The sequence below is a fragment of the Serinus canaria genome, chromosome 14 (genome assembly GCF_022539315.1).
Source record: "Serinus canaria isolate serCan28SL12 chromosome 14, serCan2020, whole genome shotgun sequence".
Lineage (NCBI taxonomy): Eukaryota > Metazoa > Chordata > Aves > Passeriformes > Fringillidae > Serinus > Serinus canaria.
In genome coordinates, this window is record NC_066328.1 from 7,607,998 (window position 1) to 7,626,950 (window position 18,953).

Sequence of the window (18,953 nt, forward strand, 5' to 3'; positions counted from 1 at the left end):
CCTTGAGCAACCAGCCCCAGCCCTGAAGTTTGCCCTTCTTTGACTGAGACTGTCAGTTTGACTTTACAGACTGTAAAAAAATCTTCTGACTTAGGAAAATAATTCCAGGTCAAATATATTTTTGAAAAGTGTGCTCGGTTTACACAACTGAGCCTTGAGGCAGATAATTGAGCAGAATCCAGTGCTTCTGTATGGTTTGGCATTATTTATCCAAAGCAGAGCCAGCACCAAGCTTTGCTCAGAGGTTCAGACATGAGCTCCTTTTGCTCAGTGTGTGAGTTCACTTGCCCCTGTCTGGTTGCTCACCCCTATTGCTGACCCTGTATGTCATAAATACCATGACATAATTTACACCTATTTAAACCAATTTATTAAGCTCTCAAGTTGTAACTGCTGTCTGGCCCACAGCCAGTCTAGGAAAAGCACTAGAGGATTCTGCAATGGCTTGGATTGATATTAAACAACTGTTTTACTCCCAGTTCCTCAACAGCTATAACATTAACTGCTTTATTAATAACCACACAACAAATGGTGCCACTTAACTGCTTTGTTTGGTAAATTGGTACAAAATGACTCATTCCTCATTTTTATTGGAGGTATTTGTCAGCAATCAGCACTGCAGGACTCTTCCACATAAACATTTGGGAGGAGAGGAGCTTTGAGCCATGTTTGTTTTTCACTGCAGGGTATCAGCTAGGCTTTCTTTTAAGTTAAAAAAGTGAAAGCATGGAAGAACTTTTGCTAAAAATACATTGTTGTGTAAATAGAAACCATGGGCATATATTGATATTGCATCACTAACCCATAAATACCATAAAGAAAATAAAAGTGACTCTTGATACTGAGTTGCCAGTGGAATTTCTGAGCTCAGAGAACATTAGAAAAAGCTGGTCTCCAAGCCAAGTATTTTCTCACTACTCTTTGCTGCCCTTCTTTTGCTCCTGAGTAAGGGAAGGCTCCCAAAGGTGTCTCACAGACTGGCCCCACAGGGGTTTGTGTCAGTGCCTGTGCAGGGGCAGCCTGGGGATGGGTAAGAGCAGAGGAAGGATGAGGAAGGTCAGAAGTTGCACCAAATGTCCTCAGGGATAGGTTAATCAGGAGAAACCTCGTGCTGGCAAACTGTGCCATGCACACTCACAGAGGGGGAATTCCAGATGTTATTCTGTCTCCTGCATCAGTTCTAACTGCACCTCTAAGGATGAAAGGTGTCAGGAAGTCCAGTCCTATTCTGTCATGGCCTGAGCTGCAGATACTGGCCTCATTTACTTTCAAAGGCTCTCCCATTCAATTCATCCTACTTCTGTTCTGGAATGTTTCATTCTATATAGAAAGGACTGTGACCTATTTTGTGAGTCTGCAACTTTATGTGGTCAAATTTATCAGAAGAGAAAGAGTTGTATAAATAAAACTCCTTAAATATAATTCCTGGGGCTTAAAAGGGAACAGAATAGGTCTTCTAGATTCTAATATCTTTTTGGTTAATGCCTTTTAAGAAAATTTGACCCTACCTGGAAGAGTATCATCCACCTCCTATATGTCTATATTAGATGTTTAAACATTTATTTTTCATTTTCTCCTCAATTTTTAATAGAGACCTACACTTACATTATAAACCTCACCAGCTTTCCTAAACATGCAGCAGAGTTGTTTTTTTTCTCTCTGGAATCTGCTTACTTTTTCACCAAACACCTCCAGTTTGCCTGTAAGATTTCTTGCCCCTCTGTTTTTGATAGACCAGTTAGCTTTGCTTAATCACAAACAAAATCAGATGGTTTATCACAATGAAGCAGCAAGTTGGCAGCTTTACCATAAAAGGAAAAAAACAGACTGAAACCATGTTCCCCCACTTACTTACTGCTTCTTTACATTAATAAGTGCTCTGCCTAAAGGGGACAATTCTGTACAGTCCTGCTGAGGACACAGTAAACAGATGGCTTCTCACAGCAGCCTCCTTTTCTAAGACCTTGGGAACTGTGTTTCCCTCCCATACCTCCGAGTAACTACCAGGTTGTTTGTTTTTCCATTTTTAACTCAAGCTTGCATAAAAGTGGCTCCACAGAAAATAATCTCCTTGAATCTGCAGAAAGCTGTAATACATCTTCTCCATGATGATTTACTGCCAGAAAACTTAATAAAAGCCTAACCACCTACACAAAAACTTTGTTACTACTTCTGCATAACACGACTTTTCACATTTGTATTGTCTACCACTTATTTTTTGTTTCTGCAGGGAAGATGACAGAAGGCAGCAGAACTGCTCCTCCTTACAGAGCAGTGTCAGCTTCACCATCACTGGAGGCTGGCAGTGCTGCAGGAAGGGTCAGCCAGCACTGCCTCTTCCTGGCTGCTGTGACCAGCATTCACAGACCCCTCTGTGCCTCAGGAGGGGGGACCCACTTCAGCACAGCAAAACCCAGGGATGGCTTTCACCTGGAGTAGTTTTGCATCGTGGCTGCACGAAGAATCCTGCTGGCAGTGCAAAAGTTGGGATGGGGATCAAACCCTCTGTATGTTGCTACTTCATCCCAAACACAGGAGAGAGCAGAGGGTGCAGCAGCAGGGGGAAATGTTTTATGATTGCAGTCTCCAAGTGTAGCAGTAATCATCCATAGCAAGGCAGTAAACACAGCCAGGAGGGCCCAGTTCAGTAACTCCAGGGCACACACACACAGTCAAATGCTCTTGTAGAATTCTCAGCCTTTGAGATTAAAGAAAATTCAAGTTTATTCTCATTCTGGCTGGAAATGAGCATCCACAGCTGTGCCTGGGCACTGATCAAACTGCATTAGTGACATGGTAATCAGCAGATTCCACAAGACACCCAGCACTCCTGGCTGAGCATGAGACAGCATGACTGTGATTTGCAAAGGGGTTTTAGGTTCTCAGAACCACTTGAAACAAGTGGAAATTTTATCTTTGCCCAGCCAACATCTTTGATAATTCCTGAGTCCTGTGAGATGTCAGCTTTTCTGCATATTTGGAAGAAAGTCTGATTATCTGATTGCTGATAGCTGTGGCTAAGTGTTTTTATCAGAAGAGCTTTGATGGGAGTTAAACATCATCCCTAATGAATACATTAACCAAGTAAGTCTCTGAAGCAGAGGAGGAATGCAGTGTGCACAGCTCATGTTCTCTGCTGGATGTTTGTGCCAACACAGGGGAGGGTGAGAATGCAGAGGGCTGTGATTCCCAGCTGATGAACCTGCAGTAGGACCAGGGATCTGCAGCCACAGAGGCTTGGTTCACCAAGAGATAAAGAATCCCTGAGACATCTGACCAAGCTGATTGCTCTGGGCCAAGTGGCCCTGGTCATGAAATACCAGAATATAATTCCCCAGTCTCATGAATCTATGACATATTTTACTTTGGCAAGCAGAAACTATGCAAGTTTCCAGATAAGGAGCAGTACTGACTTTTCACAGGGAAAACATTTAGTGCTCTGATCCATGTTTATGGGTAAGAGCTTTTGTTTATAGTCCATTAGGAAACATGCTCACAACCCCCTGAAGCTCTCTGTGCCTATATGTGCAGCGGGCTCGCTCAGAACCGTGCTGACGCCCACTTTCACCACCCCAACGTGAAGAGAATTTTGGCTGAATAACCAGAGTTATTTTGAGGGTTGGTTTAGTTTCATGCACAAAACTCGAGTAGGTTTTTACAAACAAAAGCACAGCTTTAAAAGCAACTGGGGCCCTCTTCAGAGATGGAGAGACTCCAAGATGACATGTGCAAGTAAAACGTGGGTGTCCTGGGCTTGTGCTGGGAGCTCTGGTGGTTCCACTGCCGGCTGCTGTGCCAGCTGTGCGTGGTTGGGGTGGGAAGCGGTGAAAGAGCATCCTCTTAAAGGTTCAGCTGATCACCTACTCCCTCCTTGTTCCTTTCTACTTGCTCTCCCCCTCCTCTCTGGTTCCAGGAAGAATTGCAGTGGGGGCACGTGAATAAAGAGGAGTAACTCCCCGAAAGCTCATAGAGCCAGGAAATCATTCTGAGCCCCAAAAGAAGTGAATTGATAAGAGCCTGCACTCTTGCTGCCTCCTCCCTCTAGCAGCCAGCCTGGGAGGCACAGCTGAACCCATGCTGCTCTAAGTGCAGTTAATGGCCACAGTGAGGGCAAAGCAGCTCCAGTGGCTTCCCACTGCTCAGGAGAACGTGCTGGGAGGGACAGGAGACAGTCAGAGAGAGAGGAGTGGGAGACATCCCTATGCTGCTTGGATCCGGCTCATCTGTGCTGAGATTACTTTCACTTTAGGCAGAAAACCTATCTATTGTCAGGACAAGAAATTCTGTTTCAGCATAGGCTGCAGTCATACAGATTTTTCCCCTTTCCTACAGATAGCTTATATCCCTTTTCTATATTTTCCCCCCACCTCATTTCTAGAGACAGGTACAGGACCCTGCACAACTGCTGATGGTCTGCAGGAGCCAGGAGCTTATTCCAGAACTCCCCTCAAGGCTTGCTGCTTAAATAAAGGATCAGAGGGAGGAATGGCTTCAGGGCCTGCTTGGAGCCCTGGACAGTGCTGGATGCAGAGCACAGGGCTCAGGAGGGAAGCTGGAGCACAGATATGAGACTGTGGCCTTCTGCCAAGTAAGTTTTTTATAACTAGGATTATATCATATAGTGTGTAGGAAGGTCTGTTTTCAGGATATTTTTGTTGCTTTATTGGTCCTCCTCTGCTGCACTGTAGCTCTGCCTTCTGGGATCCACTTAAATAAAAGGATTGAAGTGGCTCCAGGAAAGAAGTGTCATGTAAGCCATAGGAAGGAAAAAGTCCTAGTCCTGGGAAGCCCTAAACTTTAGGGCCAAGCCTGTGAATCTTGCTGAGCCATAGCTGTCAGCCAGAATTTCTGTAGGGTCAGGGTCCTTATGAGGGCATATAAACTTCAAAATATTTTGTAGAGCTCCTGGTTTCCTGTAGCACCCAAGGTCGATGTGAGATGGCACCTGGTCATGCCCTGTATTCTGGAGGTGTTGCAGCCTCCTATATCCATCACTTTAGCTTTTTCATCCCTAAATGATGGTTTTTCATAAGAACAAAATCCCCTCACTCTGTCAGAAGTGACTGCAGGAGGAGGAGAGCTCTGTGAATTTTGGGGGTTTGTTTGAACCCTTTGGGGCCCAACTGCTTTCCCACTTCCCATTCCCTCTTGGAAAACTGCACATCTCAACTCAGGGTTCAAGACATCAGGCTGTAGGAAAAGCAGCCCCAAAACCCTGTTTGAATCTGCTCTGCTGGGGAGAGAGGGCAGCAATGCTGACAGATCCAGCAGCGCTCACAGCTAACTTTGGAATAGTCTCCACTAGTGGAGAGGGAGCATTTTCCATGCCCGTATTTGCCAAAACTATTTGCTTGACTTTGAAACCTTCCCACATGCCTCGACACAGATGGGTGAAAGGATTGTTTTTCCTTTTTGAGTCACAGCGTTTGTGCACTGCTGCTCCTGCCAAAGAATTCCTCTGAAACTTCTAGAAAGGCAGCTCTGCCCTGTGTGAGAGCTCGTTCCTGGCTGGCTGCTAGCAGGAGCACACGTGGAGCTCCCAGGTGTTTGTGGCAGCCAGGCAGGGCTGGCAGGGCTGTCCTACCTTGCAGCATGCTCCTGTAGGCTGTGTCGGCGATGGCGTAGATGTGAGGGGGCATCTCGTGCCTCTTCTTGCCCTTGTACATGTCAATGATCTTCTCTGAGTAGATGGGCAGCTGCTTGTAGGGGTTGATCACAACGCAGAAGAGACCTGAGTAAGTCTGCAAGGGAATTCAGATAAAAGCTGGGCTTAACATCACCGTGTGCCATGTCCAGGCTGGGAAACACAGGCAGGGGCTGCAGGGAATTAATGGGATTTCAGCAGCAGTGCTCCTTTGTGCTCTGCCCAGGGTAACAAAGGAAGCAGATTTTCTGAATGTATGTGCCTGGGTGCTTTCTAAGTGCACAAATCATCTTTGCTAATAAGTGAGCTGCTGGAAAGCAGGTGAATTTAGCAATCTGTAGAAACACCGTGACCTGATGTTAGAGCTCCTTAACTTCAGTTATTTTCAGTATATAATCCATACCCTTATCACACATAAGGGTATGGTGATACTGTAATAATTAATACTTATATGTGCATTTTCTTATCAGAGTATGTTTTTAATATATTATAAATATCTGCTCAGGTAGGCATCAAATTTTGTAAACTGAAATCCTAGGTAAGAAGCTCGGATTGATGTTTGAAGGGTTTTTTTAGAAAAAGCTTCTATGAACACCATGTAACGCTGATGATTGATGAGAGTCCTTAAATAAAATTGCTCAAGTTCCAAACAGATGCCTTGGGAGACTAACCATGCCTTCACTGCATGAGTATTTCTGCAGGAAACTTAAAGAAATATGTGGTTTGTTTAGAATTTAATGGAGGTATTAATATAAAAATATATACATAAACAAGAATAGTGGCTGCCAGCTGATAGGTGTTCATCCATACTGTCTTGTTTGGTTTTTCTTCCTTAATGTTTTTTTTTAATTTTCCTTTATTTTGAAATATTTCAGCTATTGACCTGGACCAGAGATAATACCATATGATACTAGGTGAAGAGCCATATTTCACAAACAGCTGCTAAAAGTAAGAAATTTGCAAGAGTATTTAATTTAATAAAATAAAATTTAAACCCCCAAAGTTTAAAAAAAGAAACAACAAACCAACAAACACCCAAGTTATGAGAACATAATTCTCATATAAGGAGAGAGTATCTCATATTAGCCAGGAGTACCGCGATATTTAAACTGGCCTATGGAAAAAAAAAGAAATAATGGAACTGTGCTGTTTCTGATATAGTCAGAAATTGTTTGTTTGGGTTTTTTAAAAAAATATTTATTGCTATTATTTGATTTTGTTGCCGTGTGTGAGAAGCAGAGGCCGGGGCTGTGTCCCAGCGGGGCCGGAGCTGTCGCTGCTCCCCGGCCGCGGCCCCGGGCGGCTCCGGGCGCAGGGATTCCCTGGGCTGACCATAATAGGGCACGGCCCGGCACGGCCTGGCACGGCCAGCGCTTTATATGGCAGCGGCACCCAGGGCCCGGCCAGGCCCGGCCCGGCCCGGCACGGCACGGCACGGCCCGGCACGGCCAGCGCTTTATATGGGAGCGGCACCCAGGGCCCGGCACGGCCCGGCACGGCACGGCTGCTCCGGGGACCCTCAGCTCGGCCTGGGCCTGTGGGAGCCCGGCCCAGGAAAACCCTGCTCAAATCCCCCCCGCCGGCTCTCAGCATCGCCAGGCTGGCCCAGGAAAGCCCAGCTCAAATCCCAGGAAAACCCAGCTCAAATCCCTGCCGGGTCTCAGCATCCCCAGCCCGGCCCAGAAAAACCCAGCTCAGGGTCTCAGCATGGCCAGGCTGAGCCCAGGAAAACCCAGCTCAGGGTCTCAGCATGGCCAGGCTGAGCCCCTCAGTGGGGAATGGCTGGGCTGGATTTTCATTGGGAAGTCAGAATGAAACCGTGCTGCTCATGTCAAAATGAGTTTTAGTTTTGCCAGTTTTAGTTTTTCCAACACACATGGAAAGTGACGGTTTTATCCTAGAAGGGCCACCAAGGCCCTTATGGAAAGGACAGGAAGGCATTTTTTAGTAGTATAAATAGATTTACTGTACACACTCAACTAATCATCCCCACCCAAGTTAAAAATTAGGAGAGGAAATTAAGGAAATTATTTAGGCCTCCCTTCCCCGAGATTTCGAGGCATTTCCTGCCTTGCTACATGCAGGGCTGTTTGCACACCCAGGCACACAGTAACACTGCTTTGAAGAGCTAATTTTGAGGCACAAGAAGCAGGCTGTTAAGGCAGAGCAAAAGCTGGAGCTGATGAAGTTCAAGAATCCTCATTTCTAACCGGACTGTGACTGATATGATCTCCTCGGGAGATTTAATGAAGCCCTCTTCATTTAATGAAGCCTTCTTCACCTCAGGAAATTTAATGAAGCCCTCTTATTTTGGCTGATTGTAGCTCCAGGTGTATGCTTTGCAAGGATCTGGGGGAGCTGGATTAGTACAGATGATGTTTTGACATGGCCAAGTGTGTGATGGAAAGTGGGGCACTGAAGCTTCCATGCCTTAAATCCTTCTCCCTGGGGCACAGCCTGTCTGGAGAGGGGCTGAATCTCTCCCCAGAGGGTCTGGAGGAAGAACATAATCTGAACTGTTTTAGAGATAGTTCCATGGAAGTGCTGAGTTTGGGTGTCCCTCAGATTGCTGCTGCTGGGTATTTACAAGAGACTGGCACAAATACACATCTGCATTGTAAATGTCTAGGTCTGGGCAGAAGAGTCCAAACCAAACTCAGTTCCAACATGCCTATTTAGCTTTATGTACCAAAGACAGCATTTTTCACTGTTAAGTGAAGACTGAACAAGTAGTGCCTATGAATACAAGGAATTTGATTCTACTCTCAAATCCAGTGAAGTTGCATTGCTGTGTTCTTCATGCTTATATAATATTTTTGGTGTAGTTTGTGTGTGGATAAAGCAGATTCTTTTTGTTCTGAGCAATGTAAAGCATGAGTTAGTGGCTCATGTTTCTTCTTGCCCTTCTATCTTAATTATCTGTGATGAAGCGAAAATCCAGGGTGTTTTTCTAGGGTGCAGTCACCCAGTGAATTTCTGCACTGAATCTTTTTATTTAAAAATATTTAATGTAAATGCAAGGGGGAGATGATTTCTTTTTCCAGCTGGATTTATTATTTTTCTTTAGCAGATTTGGGAATCTCCATTTGCATCAGTGATGCTCTGGAGAGAGAAATGCTGAGGTCATGTTTCCTTTGAATATGTGGGACTCCAAGGGATGCAAATTAGGCAACACATGGCAAAGCCAGGAGATGGTTGTTTACAGTTAGTTTTGCAAGTGGGTGAGACTCAAATTCTCTTTAGAGGCCCCCTCTGTTTTTAAAAAGGTATGGCAACATCTAGTAGGGCAGCACTGTATAAAACTGGGCAGTTTCAAGCAGATTTTGCATACTGAAAATACAAATAACTTGTTGCACTACAAGTCAAATTAATGCCTTTGAAATTTTACTATCTTAAAATTTAGTCTCTTAAGAAATAAAACTTAATTTCAGGTATACTTCCATTTTTGCCTCCATAAAGAACTCTTTGATTTCTAATTACATTATCCACTCTTGGAAATTGATTTCCTCTTTCCGTAGAAAGTGAAAATTCCATAAAGTAAACATAATGGAAACCCTGGAACAGCTATGCAGAATGTTGCAGAGATAATACCCAATCCCCCATTTTATCCCACTAACCTACTAAGTCTTTTAATTCTTGCAACAATGCAGAACACTTTCAGAAAAAGTCTGTTTCAATCATTAAGGCTGCATGTTCTGATATAATAGCATGTGGATCCACATGTTCACCTGCAAACCTAAAATCCAATAAATTCAAATAATGAAAAGATGGGAACTCTAGCTTCTTTCAGGAACCTGATCATGTGCATTTTAGTACATTCCTGAAGCACAGATCTTGAGCTTAGCTCTTTGAAGTTGCATATAACAAGTAAACAGATTCTTTGTTGTAGTCCATATAACTGTCTTACTTTTTGCTTAATTTCCTACTTTTAAATTTAGCATTCCTCATATTAATGATCTTTAAGGTCTCTTCCAACCTAGTAATTCTGTGAATTCTGTGAATATTAGTAATAAGACCTTGACTACTGTTTCCACTTAAACTCTGTAGTTTCTTTCACTCATCAGTGTTCTGTCATGCAAGTAAAATTTTCATGGATTGTAACTGTAGATAACTTCTGCAGCACAACAGAGGGATCCTTCATGTAAAATCAAAGATAACAGCTAAATTCCTTGGAAATGTTTTGGGCTTTCTTACTGTGCTGTTTGCTAACTGTTGATGTGGATAGATTGCAGGGTTATCAATATCAAAATATTGTTGTGTTGTACTTGTGAAGACTGAAAGACAGAATAATCTTGCCATAACACACATGAACATAGAGAAATTATAATTTGTCCAGGTTTGTCTGATCTGTTCCTTGATCAACATGAGGGACAAAAAGGTTTAGTGGATGCCTGACTTTGCTTCAGTGACACACTGGTACATGCAAGTACTCTTGCCTGAATTCCAGTGGGTTTGTCCATTTATCCACACATAAGGTTTAACTCCACCAAACCAGAACTTTTCAGCTGCCTTTCAGTGGGAGTTTTGCCTGAGTAAAACTGCTTCATTTGCCTTTTCCTGTATGCTCTCTTTGCCAGTTACTGGAAAATTGTTTAGGTTTACATTGAATTAATTTAAAAGTCCCTATCAATTTTTTCCCAGACAGCAGGACTCAGATTTTGTTCCCCTATCAGAGAGTACTTTCCAAGCCAACAATATTCTTTTGGAATCCATAAATTTTGAGGAAGAAACCTTGAAGTGTTTTAATTTAATAAAGTAAAGAAGCAATTATCAAAGAAGCAGGAGAATCATGTGGAATAAAGTGAATTTAGAACATTTTTGGGTTAGGATGCCATTGCTGGGGGTTAGTACTTGCACGGTAGGGTTACACAAGGCCTGTATCCCAGCAGTGACTGGGATCCACCTTTCTGTCTGTGGGACATGGTCACATGCAATGGGAAATGCTCTGTGTGTGTTTGGGTCTACTCACATAAATGAGACCTGAGAAGTATCTCTCCCTTAGATTGTGCAGCACTGAAGCTTCATTGAGGCAAGTCAGCTCTGCCATGTCCTCCACTTTGGAGAACTTGGGAGGGTTCATCTTCTGGATGTCATCCTTGCTCAGTGTCACTTTCTTTCCATTTTCTGCCAGTTCAACTACCACCTCATCCCCTTTCTCTTCCTTGATACTTGCTGCTTCAAATCCATGTTTCTCTGATGGAATCCAAACCAGTTTCTTTGCTGACCAGTCAGCCTGGGCAAGTGGGTTGTTGGTGAAGTTTTTGTCCACAAAGAGGAATTTCTCATCATCGCTGAGAGGTTTTTGAGCCATTTTGACTCAGCAGACACCTGTTGAGGAAGCAAAATATTCTGCTTTAAAGGGATAAAGGAAGGCAAATGTGGAGGTGTTCCAGGCAAAACACATTTGTCAAATCTGCCATGCAGTAGGTCCAAAGCACTATAGGTCCTGTGTCATATCTCACATTTCCACGTGGATACTTGGTGCCTGTGCCTGTGCAATGAGACAGAACTGCACCAGGGCCACCAGCTGAACTCCTTCCTACAGCCTCAGCTCTTGCCCGTCACAAAGTTAATTGAATTCAGACAAGTACAAAATTTCCAATCACCCAAATGCTGTTGGGTGCATACTGAAATATCAGCGCAATAATGAAATAAACAGTAGAAGGATGGTTCCCAGGCTGTGTTACAGCAAGGACAGAAATGAACCTTTCTTGCAAAGGACTATTTCCAATCACTTAATAATGTTTAATTTGGAGAAGAGTAAGATTAAGACAAGGTCGACAGAAAAAACAGAAAAATAATGTTGTCAATTCTGCTGGTGAAGGAGAAGTAATTTAGAGTTAGCCCTCCCTATGGGTCAGACAGTAGAAGCTGATCATTTCTGAAGGGTAAGTGTCTATCACATGAGAGAGAGAAGAAATGAAACAAGCCTGGAATTGCCTCAGCTAAAAGATACTGTGAACCATGATGCTCAGACTGGAAGGATGGTGCAGCTATGCCATGCAGCTGCACTTGGATAAAGCAGCTGGATGTATCTGCCCCATAGGTGAGAGCCAGGCTGCTTTGCATGGTGCTGAGACAGCAGGGAGCTGCTCTCCTGCTCTGCCACTGAAGTTTGGATGTGGCAGCAAGATCAGTGCTGATAGTGCTGGAGCTTTGTAAGGGCTCTGCTCTATCCCATGGGGGCACAGGTCTAAATGCAGGAAGGAGTACACAGAGGATTTGTGGTTTGCTCCAGGGCAGAAAGAGTGTGCTGGTTGGGAAACCTGCTGTGCAGTGGAGCAGAGAGGAGAGCTGGGGAGGAGCTACAAATAGAGTGTGCCCAAGAAAAACATCTCTAGGAGACAGAGGCTGCTTCATTTCCTTATTGAGAATGAGTTTAATATTTACAGCATTCAAAAAAACATGAATCTGGAGGGAGCTTGGAGAACTGACTGCTAAAGATGTCAGCAGTCAACCCATGAGCAGGACAATATTTGTAACGACCAAGCTCTGTGGTATGTAGCCTAATGGACACACTGTGCTCTGGGAGTATCAGAGCTTGCTTTCCAAATATTTGTCCCTGAAGCCTTCCCACAGATTAAGGTTTTTTTGCAAGGCCACACTCTATGAGGGGTCTGAGAAGGAAACATGGATCATGTCGAAGGTGACATAAAGCTTAAAAACAAAATTAGGATTTTTAGAGGTGCCTAAGAAGGTTAGGTGATATCCCACTGAAATCCAGTGGAAATTAGGTGCCCCAGCTCTTTAAACTGTGACAATTGTCTTGTCTTAAAAAAAAAAAAAAAAAAAAAAAAAAAAAAAAAAAAAAAAAAAAAGCTAAATGTGCTTGTTCTAGAGCCTTGACTGGAAATCCCAAAGAGGAAAATTTGCCCAGATAATCCATGAAGGTGCAATGTGTGAGGGAGACCCTGTGCACTGCACTGGCCCCTGAGCACCGCTCCCCACTGTTGAGGCTCTGCGAGGGAGCATCTGTAGGATGTGGCCCTCTGCTTGCTCCCAGGAGATTCTTGGAAGAGAGAGCAAGAGGAAACTATTTGACCTCTGTGTGGATTAAGGCAGAAAATGCTCCCTGGCTGCCAAGAGGGCTGGTAGAGCTGCACAGTTCCAATAATGGAGATGGTATTCTCTCCTGCTGAGCTCTCCAGCTGGCGGCTGCGGGGGGAAGCTGCTGCACAGGGGAGCCATGGAAGCTCTGCCCCATCCCAGAGCTGCAGCTCACAGGGCTCAGAGAGCAGCAGGGGCTGCCCTGGCCTTTCCCACTCTGTGGCAACAGGCAAGGCACATTCCCCACCCCACTGCCCCAGCAGCAAGGCAGGAACTGCTGCAGCAGTGGAGACAGGGCTTTCAGCCCATCCTATGGCCAGAAGAGAGCTCCATGGCCATGCTGCAGCATCAGAAAGGTTGGAGAGTGCTGCCTGAGGCTAAATGCCAGGTGACAGCACTTTTATATCAATAGGAATTAGGTACTGCTCTCAGAAACACCAAAAGTGAGACTGAACTGCAGAGCTGAGCTTCATGGGGTGAAATCCTGCTATTCTGAGGCTGCTGACAGAAAATGATGATGGAAATCAAACTGCCAAATCACCCTGACCATCCACCTCAAAAACCCAACCGTAGCTAAAACTGTTGGCCTGTTACAAAGCATGTCACAGTGGGACATCCCAGAGGTTTGTCTGTTCTGTTGCCCAAGGACCAAGGAGAAGTTCCTTTCTTTGCTACACGCTAAGTCAAAAACATCTTCCACAGATTCTAGCATGAAACTCAGAGCTGGTCTGTCTGCATTTAACTACATTCTCCTCCTTCTTCCTGTACATACGTGGCAAGTTTTAAATTTAATCTTTTTCAAAGCAAGATCCATTTGGAAGGTATATAAGGTGGAAAGAACTGCAGGACTTGGAAATACAGGTTCTTATTCCCTAGATCCAAACACTAGGACTAGTTTGAATATGGTAAGAATAGATCTCCTACAAGAACTAGTGAAGACACAGTCTGAACTGGTCCCTGAATGGCTCTGAAACACAATGAGGAGAAAACATGGATTTATGTGAAAAGAACTTTTCATGACTGAACCTCTGGAATCTAAGGATAAAGTTTTAGCAGCTTCCAAGTATCACTACAATGAAAAAAGAAATGCAGTTCTGAAGTGTGGATTAATGGCTATTAATAATTGAGTTTATTTATTAATGTGCACTATTCATGTTCGTTATAAAGGAAGGTTTTCTATCTGAATGAAAAGGGTAGAATATAAGCTCCACAAACTCAACTCAATTATGGATTTGTCCCAGTGAGGACTAATGAGCTGCTAATGAGATGCTGAAGCTTTCTGATTAATAATTGGCACTATATCTTCTGGTCCATCTCTGATCAAGTCTGCCCTGATTGATACTGGGAGTATGGGCCAAGGGGAGAGATTCCTTACAGCCTGCTGAGAACATTCCCTGGGAAGGCAAAATTGGCCCTTTAGCCAGTTCCTGGGTTTCACCCATAGGATTGGCAGAGAGAAATGGAGACCCCAATCCATGTGCAAGAGGTGGTAGGAAGTTCTCATCCATTTAGCCCAAACCATGTACAAGAGTATACACTTTATACCCAGAAGTGAGTTATCCTGAGAATAAAGGAGGAAAAGCAGTCACAAAAATACTATTGATGTGAAGTTTTTTGCCTTTGAATTGTGCTAAATTACACCTAACCTGATCCATTTGTTGTCCAACACACCGACTTGTCTAACACACAAACATACATGGGTACTTCCACAGCTATTCCTCTGTCTGCTGTCCCACTATGGAGATATCTGGCTGACCTTCACTGTCCTTTCCCTTTTCACGTTAATGACAGAAGCTGAATGCTGTCTCTATAACTAGTTTATTCTGAGTATATTATTTCAAGGATGAAATATAAATATTCCCAGGAAGTTCACTTTAATTAAAAGGTTATTGGCCAAGCAGAATTGCCTCCTGAGCCAGAGCTTGGAGGGACTGCTTTTCCCCAAAGGAAAAGATAAAGGACACTTCTCCCTTCCTCTGCAGGATGTGCATGTCAATATAAAGCCTTATCACACCTGTACAGGGAATAATTATTGCAACAGAGGAACATATTAGCAATTATTTTCAAAAACCAAGTCCTGCTCTCAGGAGTAGTTTCTGATGGGGAGTGTAGCAGTAACCTGCTCTTGACTCAAACTGCATTTCTTGGGCTACAGTAATTCCTGACTATGATCTTTCCAGTTTCCTTATCTTTTACTTTTCCAGTAGTTAACTGAATCATCCAACTGAACACTGCTTGGAAAAAAAGATAATCAAAAGATAATCTAGGGGTGAATCCTAACCTTGTGACCTTCATTTAGGAACTGGAATTCCCCAGCATTGACAGTTTTATCATGAGCACTGCTATCAATCGCTCCTGGCCTTTCACCTTTTTTTGGTATTGCATTCTCCATATGCTTCAGTCAAATTCACTCTAAGTGCCTCATTTTATAATAAAGTCATCTCACCTTTTTAATGTGATTTACTCCATAACTCTGACTAAACACTTGATTAATTTTCTGATTTTCAAAAGAAATTGGCCCTAGTTATTGCCAGTGTTATAAACTGTAAAAATCAGAAAAGAAGGAAAAAAAAGGGCTAGAGTCCCTTTATCTGGAAAATACCAGCTATTTTAAATTCTTGTAATGTCATTCTATTAACTAAATAAAATTCTATATATTGATTATAATTCGCAAATAATCCATAATTTAACTGGACTTTGCACAAGCTGGAAAGCTGTCTCTAGCTCTTGTCTTCTCCTGAAATTAACACACTTCAAAGCCATCAGATTTGCAACTAATAAGTCTCTGTGATTTCCAAAGCATTGGGATCTCTGCATACATCCCCACGCTGCCTTTTATGGAGATGTTCTGCTCAATACTCCCCGTTCCACAAAAATGTAATGATAACAAATTCAAAACAAATACCTTTTAGGGACTAGTGTGTCAATTGCAAATGAGATAATAAAATTCATTGTTTATATCCAAGTGAACACGGCCAGGGCAGAATTGGGCACTAAACTGAAGTGACAATTTAATCAGAGCTTTGCTCTCGGGGAGTTCATCAGCTCAGCCTCTGCCTCAGAGGCTTGAGGGAAGGGGGGACCTGGGCAGTTCAGCCAGTCAGTCCATCCAGACAATCCTGCTGCAAACTGCCTGTCAGGGCCAAGCTGGGAGTGAAGGACAAGGTGGGCTTGTCTTTCAACAAGTGTAGTTTAGAAAAGGCTTTACTAATATGGATGTATTAGATAATGACAAGCCTTCTGATTTCTGTTATACTGAAAATATCTCATTATGCTTCTTAATTATGCACACACATATTCCTTTCACATAAATATCAACATTTTAATAGGTGTGCATGCACACAGACACAGACAGGGATAGGTGAAAGAAGCCCGTGAACCTCTGGGATGGTGCTGAAGCTGCTTTCTGCACTGCCATCTACTGTCGTCTTAACTTACTTATGGGATTTTCTTAGAAGTTTGTTGCTTTATTTTCCATTTTAAAAAAAGGCATGTCACCTTTGAAATTACTGTAGTTCAGTAAATGGTCAGATTTGTTTTGCTTCAAATTTGTTCCCAGCATATTAAAAACATACATATGTAATGCTGGGGCATATATGTAAAAGGGATTCCATTCCTTCTTCTAATTTTTAAGCATTTTTCCTCTTTAAAGAACTAGTTACTGATGAACTGATTATTTTATTTGGTTGCACTTTCTTTCAGCAGTCCTTTATTAGGGCTGAGAGGTTAGGAACCTCAGCAGCTCAGGTTTTTCATTCCCAAATGCACAAGTGATGGTTACCTGCAGCAGCTGCCGGGACCACCTGCACTGCCCTGCACCTCGTGGACTCCTCTGCAGCTTTTCTGCTGTCTTTCAGGCTCGACCCAGCAATGGCAGTGCTAGCAGTGACCTGAGGCAGGCTAGAACACCTGTGCCCACTTTCAGCATGCACAGTCTCTATGCATTTTAAGCAGAACCCAAGCATTAACACAAACCAGGACGAATTGCCCGAGCACATCTGAGAGGTCTGTTCCCATCCCCAGGTTAATGCTCTGGATGTGTTTGCAGAGCAGAGCAAGAGTTAACTTGCCAGAGTCCCCCTCCCAAAGCCTGTGAGCCCCCAGCCCTGTCCCCAGCAGGGACCTGGCCCCCTGGTACTCACAGGTGTCCAATGGGGGGAGCAGAGTGAGTTGGAGATACAGCCACCAGCCGGGACAGCCCAAGTCCTTGCTGCCTTTGCAGCCTCCCTATATAGAGAATCTTGTCAGTGGGGAGGGGCCCTGGAAACCACGTCCTGCTGGAAAATCCTTTTGGTACCTGGCTTAAAAAGCACAGCCTGAGCCAAGGAGCTCGTTCCCAGCAGGGCCTAACCCTGGGTTGTGGCCCCTGCCCCGAGCCACTTTTTTGGGAAGCAAGCTGGTTCTGGCTCTCAAAAAGATGTATGAAAGGGGTGCCCCTAAATCACAAGTTCAGGGTTTCACCCTTTTTCCCTGCTGTTTGACAAAGCAGATGGACCTTTAACTCCTTCCTGCCAGTCTCTCTGCCCCTCATGTCCCTGTGCTAGAAGGGCAAAGGACAGGTCATGGCCCATGTGGCACAGGATGTTTCCTGCCGGCTGTCAGTGCATTTTGTCTCTGAGTTCAGGGGCTGCTTGGGCAAAGAGGGTTGTTCCTAACACAGCAGGACTGTGGCTCTGGGTCTCCCTGTGTTTATGTGACATTTGGAGCCTGGGGCTGGTTTAAGAATCCTTTGCCCCTGGAAACAAGAGGGTTGTTTGCCACCTTTCCAGCAGATTTGCCAAAGTTTCTTTCCAGTGTGCAGCTCACTTCTTGAGAAAGGACTGTAAATACTTGTTCATATATAAGAATTACCTAGAAATACCTCCCTGTGCCTGTAAATGCAGAAGAGAAGTGGTGAAGAGCTGGGGGGGCACAGTCCCCAGGACACACACACAGAACAGGGAGCAGGCACCGTGTGCTGGCAGCGAGAGCAGGACAGGCTGCTGGGAGCCAGACCTGCAGGGGTTAGGGACTGCTCTGGTCCTCATCAAACCTTCCTCACACCCCCCAAACGTTCCGTCCCAGCTCTCCCCCTGCCTTCCTCCCCTAGTAGCCAAGAGCCTTGTGCAGTAGGACCTGTGGATGGAGATATCCCAAAAAGGGAAAGCTAGGATCCTCTAGGAATTCCCATCAACGTGCCAAATACAAAATACCGAAACAACCCCCTCTCAGCAACAGACTAAATATGGTGTATACCCAAAGGATCAGAGCACAGGCCTGAGTGAAATTATTTCTCTTAACATCAACAGCTCTGTCTTCTCTGGAAAATAAACCCTCTTGGGGAAGATGGATGGGGCTCATATTGGTCTCATCATCCTAAAAAAATACCTATGAGGGGAGGCTAGGCTGAAAACCTCTGCTGTCACTGGGTCAGGAACTTGCAGGTGTGATAAACCTCTAGCCCCTTCTTCTAGTTCTGGCCAGTGGTGAAAAAATTTGGGCAAAGAGGAGAGAGGGAAAGAGCCTTGGGGTTTCTGCTCTGCAACATTTCAGAGATACCAGATGCAGAGTCAAGTTTGGGCCTCAGCTGGAGAAGATCAGATTGACCAGGGCAGTGACACAGTCCCAGAGATCACAGACTGTCCTGCCAGAGGAAGGGTTGGTGTCTGCAGTGGTGTGGGGCTGCCACGGAGCCATGCAGAGCCTTCCAGGACCCAGGAGTGCCATATCAGACCTGTGCACGTGTGACTTAGTTGGAGCAAAGCCAGGGAAATGATCACCACCACATAAATCCAAGAAACTTGTCCTTGTTAGCACAAAGTTCCTCACAGGGCAGGGTAGTTCCCCCTACCTTACTTTTTTCCCCTGGAGTTTCTAGATTGCAAACTTAGCTTTTAATTAGAAACACAATGAAATGGAAGGGAATCCTCTGAAAAGTGTGATCATTTTAACATTCATCAAAGTTATTCTAAGAAGTTCCTTTTAAACACATGCAGCTGTTTCACAAAAGCAGGCACATTATAATAGTAGCTTAAAAAGGAGTGGAAATTATTCTGGCTGGTCTGCAAACCACTGCACACGCAGGCTTGCTGCCCCAGGAGGGAGTTTAACAGCAGCAGTGCTGGAGGGTGATATATGATGTGCCATTAAACGGAGCTGGAAAGTCCAAAAAGATATTACTGCTTACTGCTGGGACTGAAAGAGTTGCACTCTCAAGCCATGTGGGGTAGGAATTGATGAGTATAAGCAGGGCTTCCAACCTTCACTTAAAAGCCAATGTAAG

The 18,953-nt window shown here is 44.2% G+C and overlaps 1 protein-coding gene across 4 annotated transcripts in view; it reads right to left on the minus strand.

Annotated features, from left to right (window-relative positions):
• MYH11 (myosin heavy chain 11) overlaps positions 1-16,980 on the minus strand; it is a 54,789-nt gene extending 37,809 nt beyond the window's left edge. For all 4 annotated transcript variants that reach the window (XM_009091911.4, XM_009091910.4, XM_018915992.2 and 1 more), the window contains exons 1-3: positions 16,834-16,980; positions 10,614-10,972; positions 5,585-5,741 (exon numbers count right to left, since the gene is read on the minus strand). In XM_009091911.4, coding sequence (XP_009090159.1) covers positions 5,585-5,741; positions 10,614-10,955 — 499 coding nt within the window. In that variant the 5' untranslated portion in view covers positions 10,956-10,972; positions 16,834-16,980. The remainder of the gene's footprint in view (positions 1-5,584; positions 5,742-10,613; positions 10,973-16,833) is intronic.
• Positions 16,981-18,953: the final 1,973 nt, after the last annotated feature.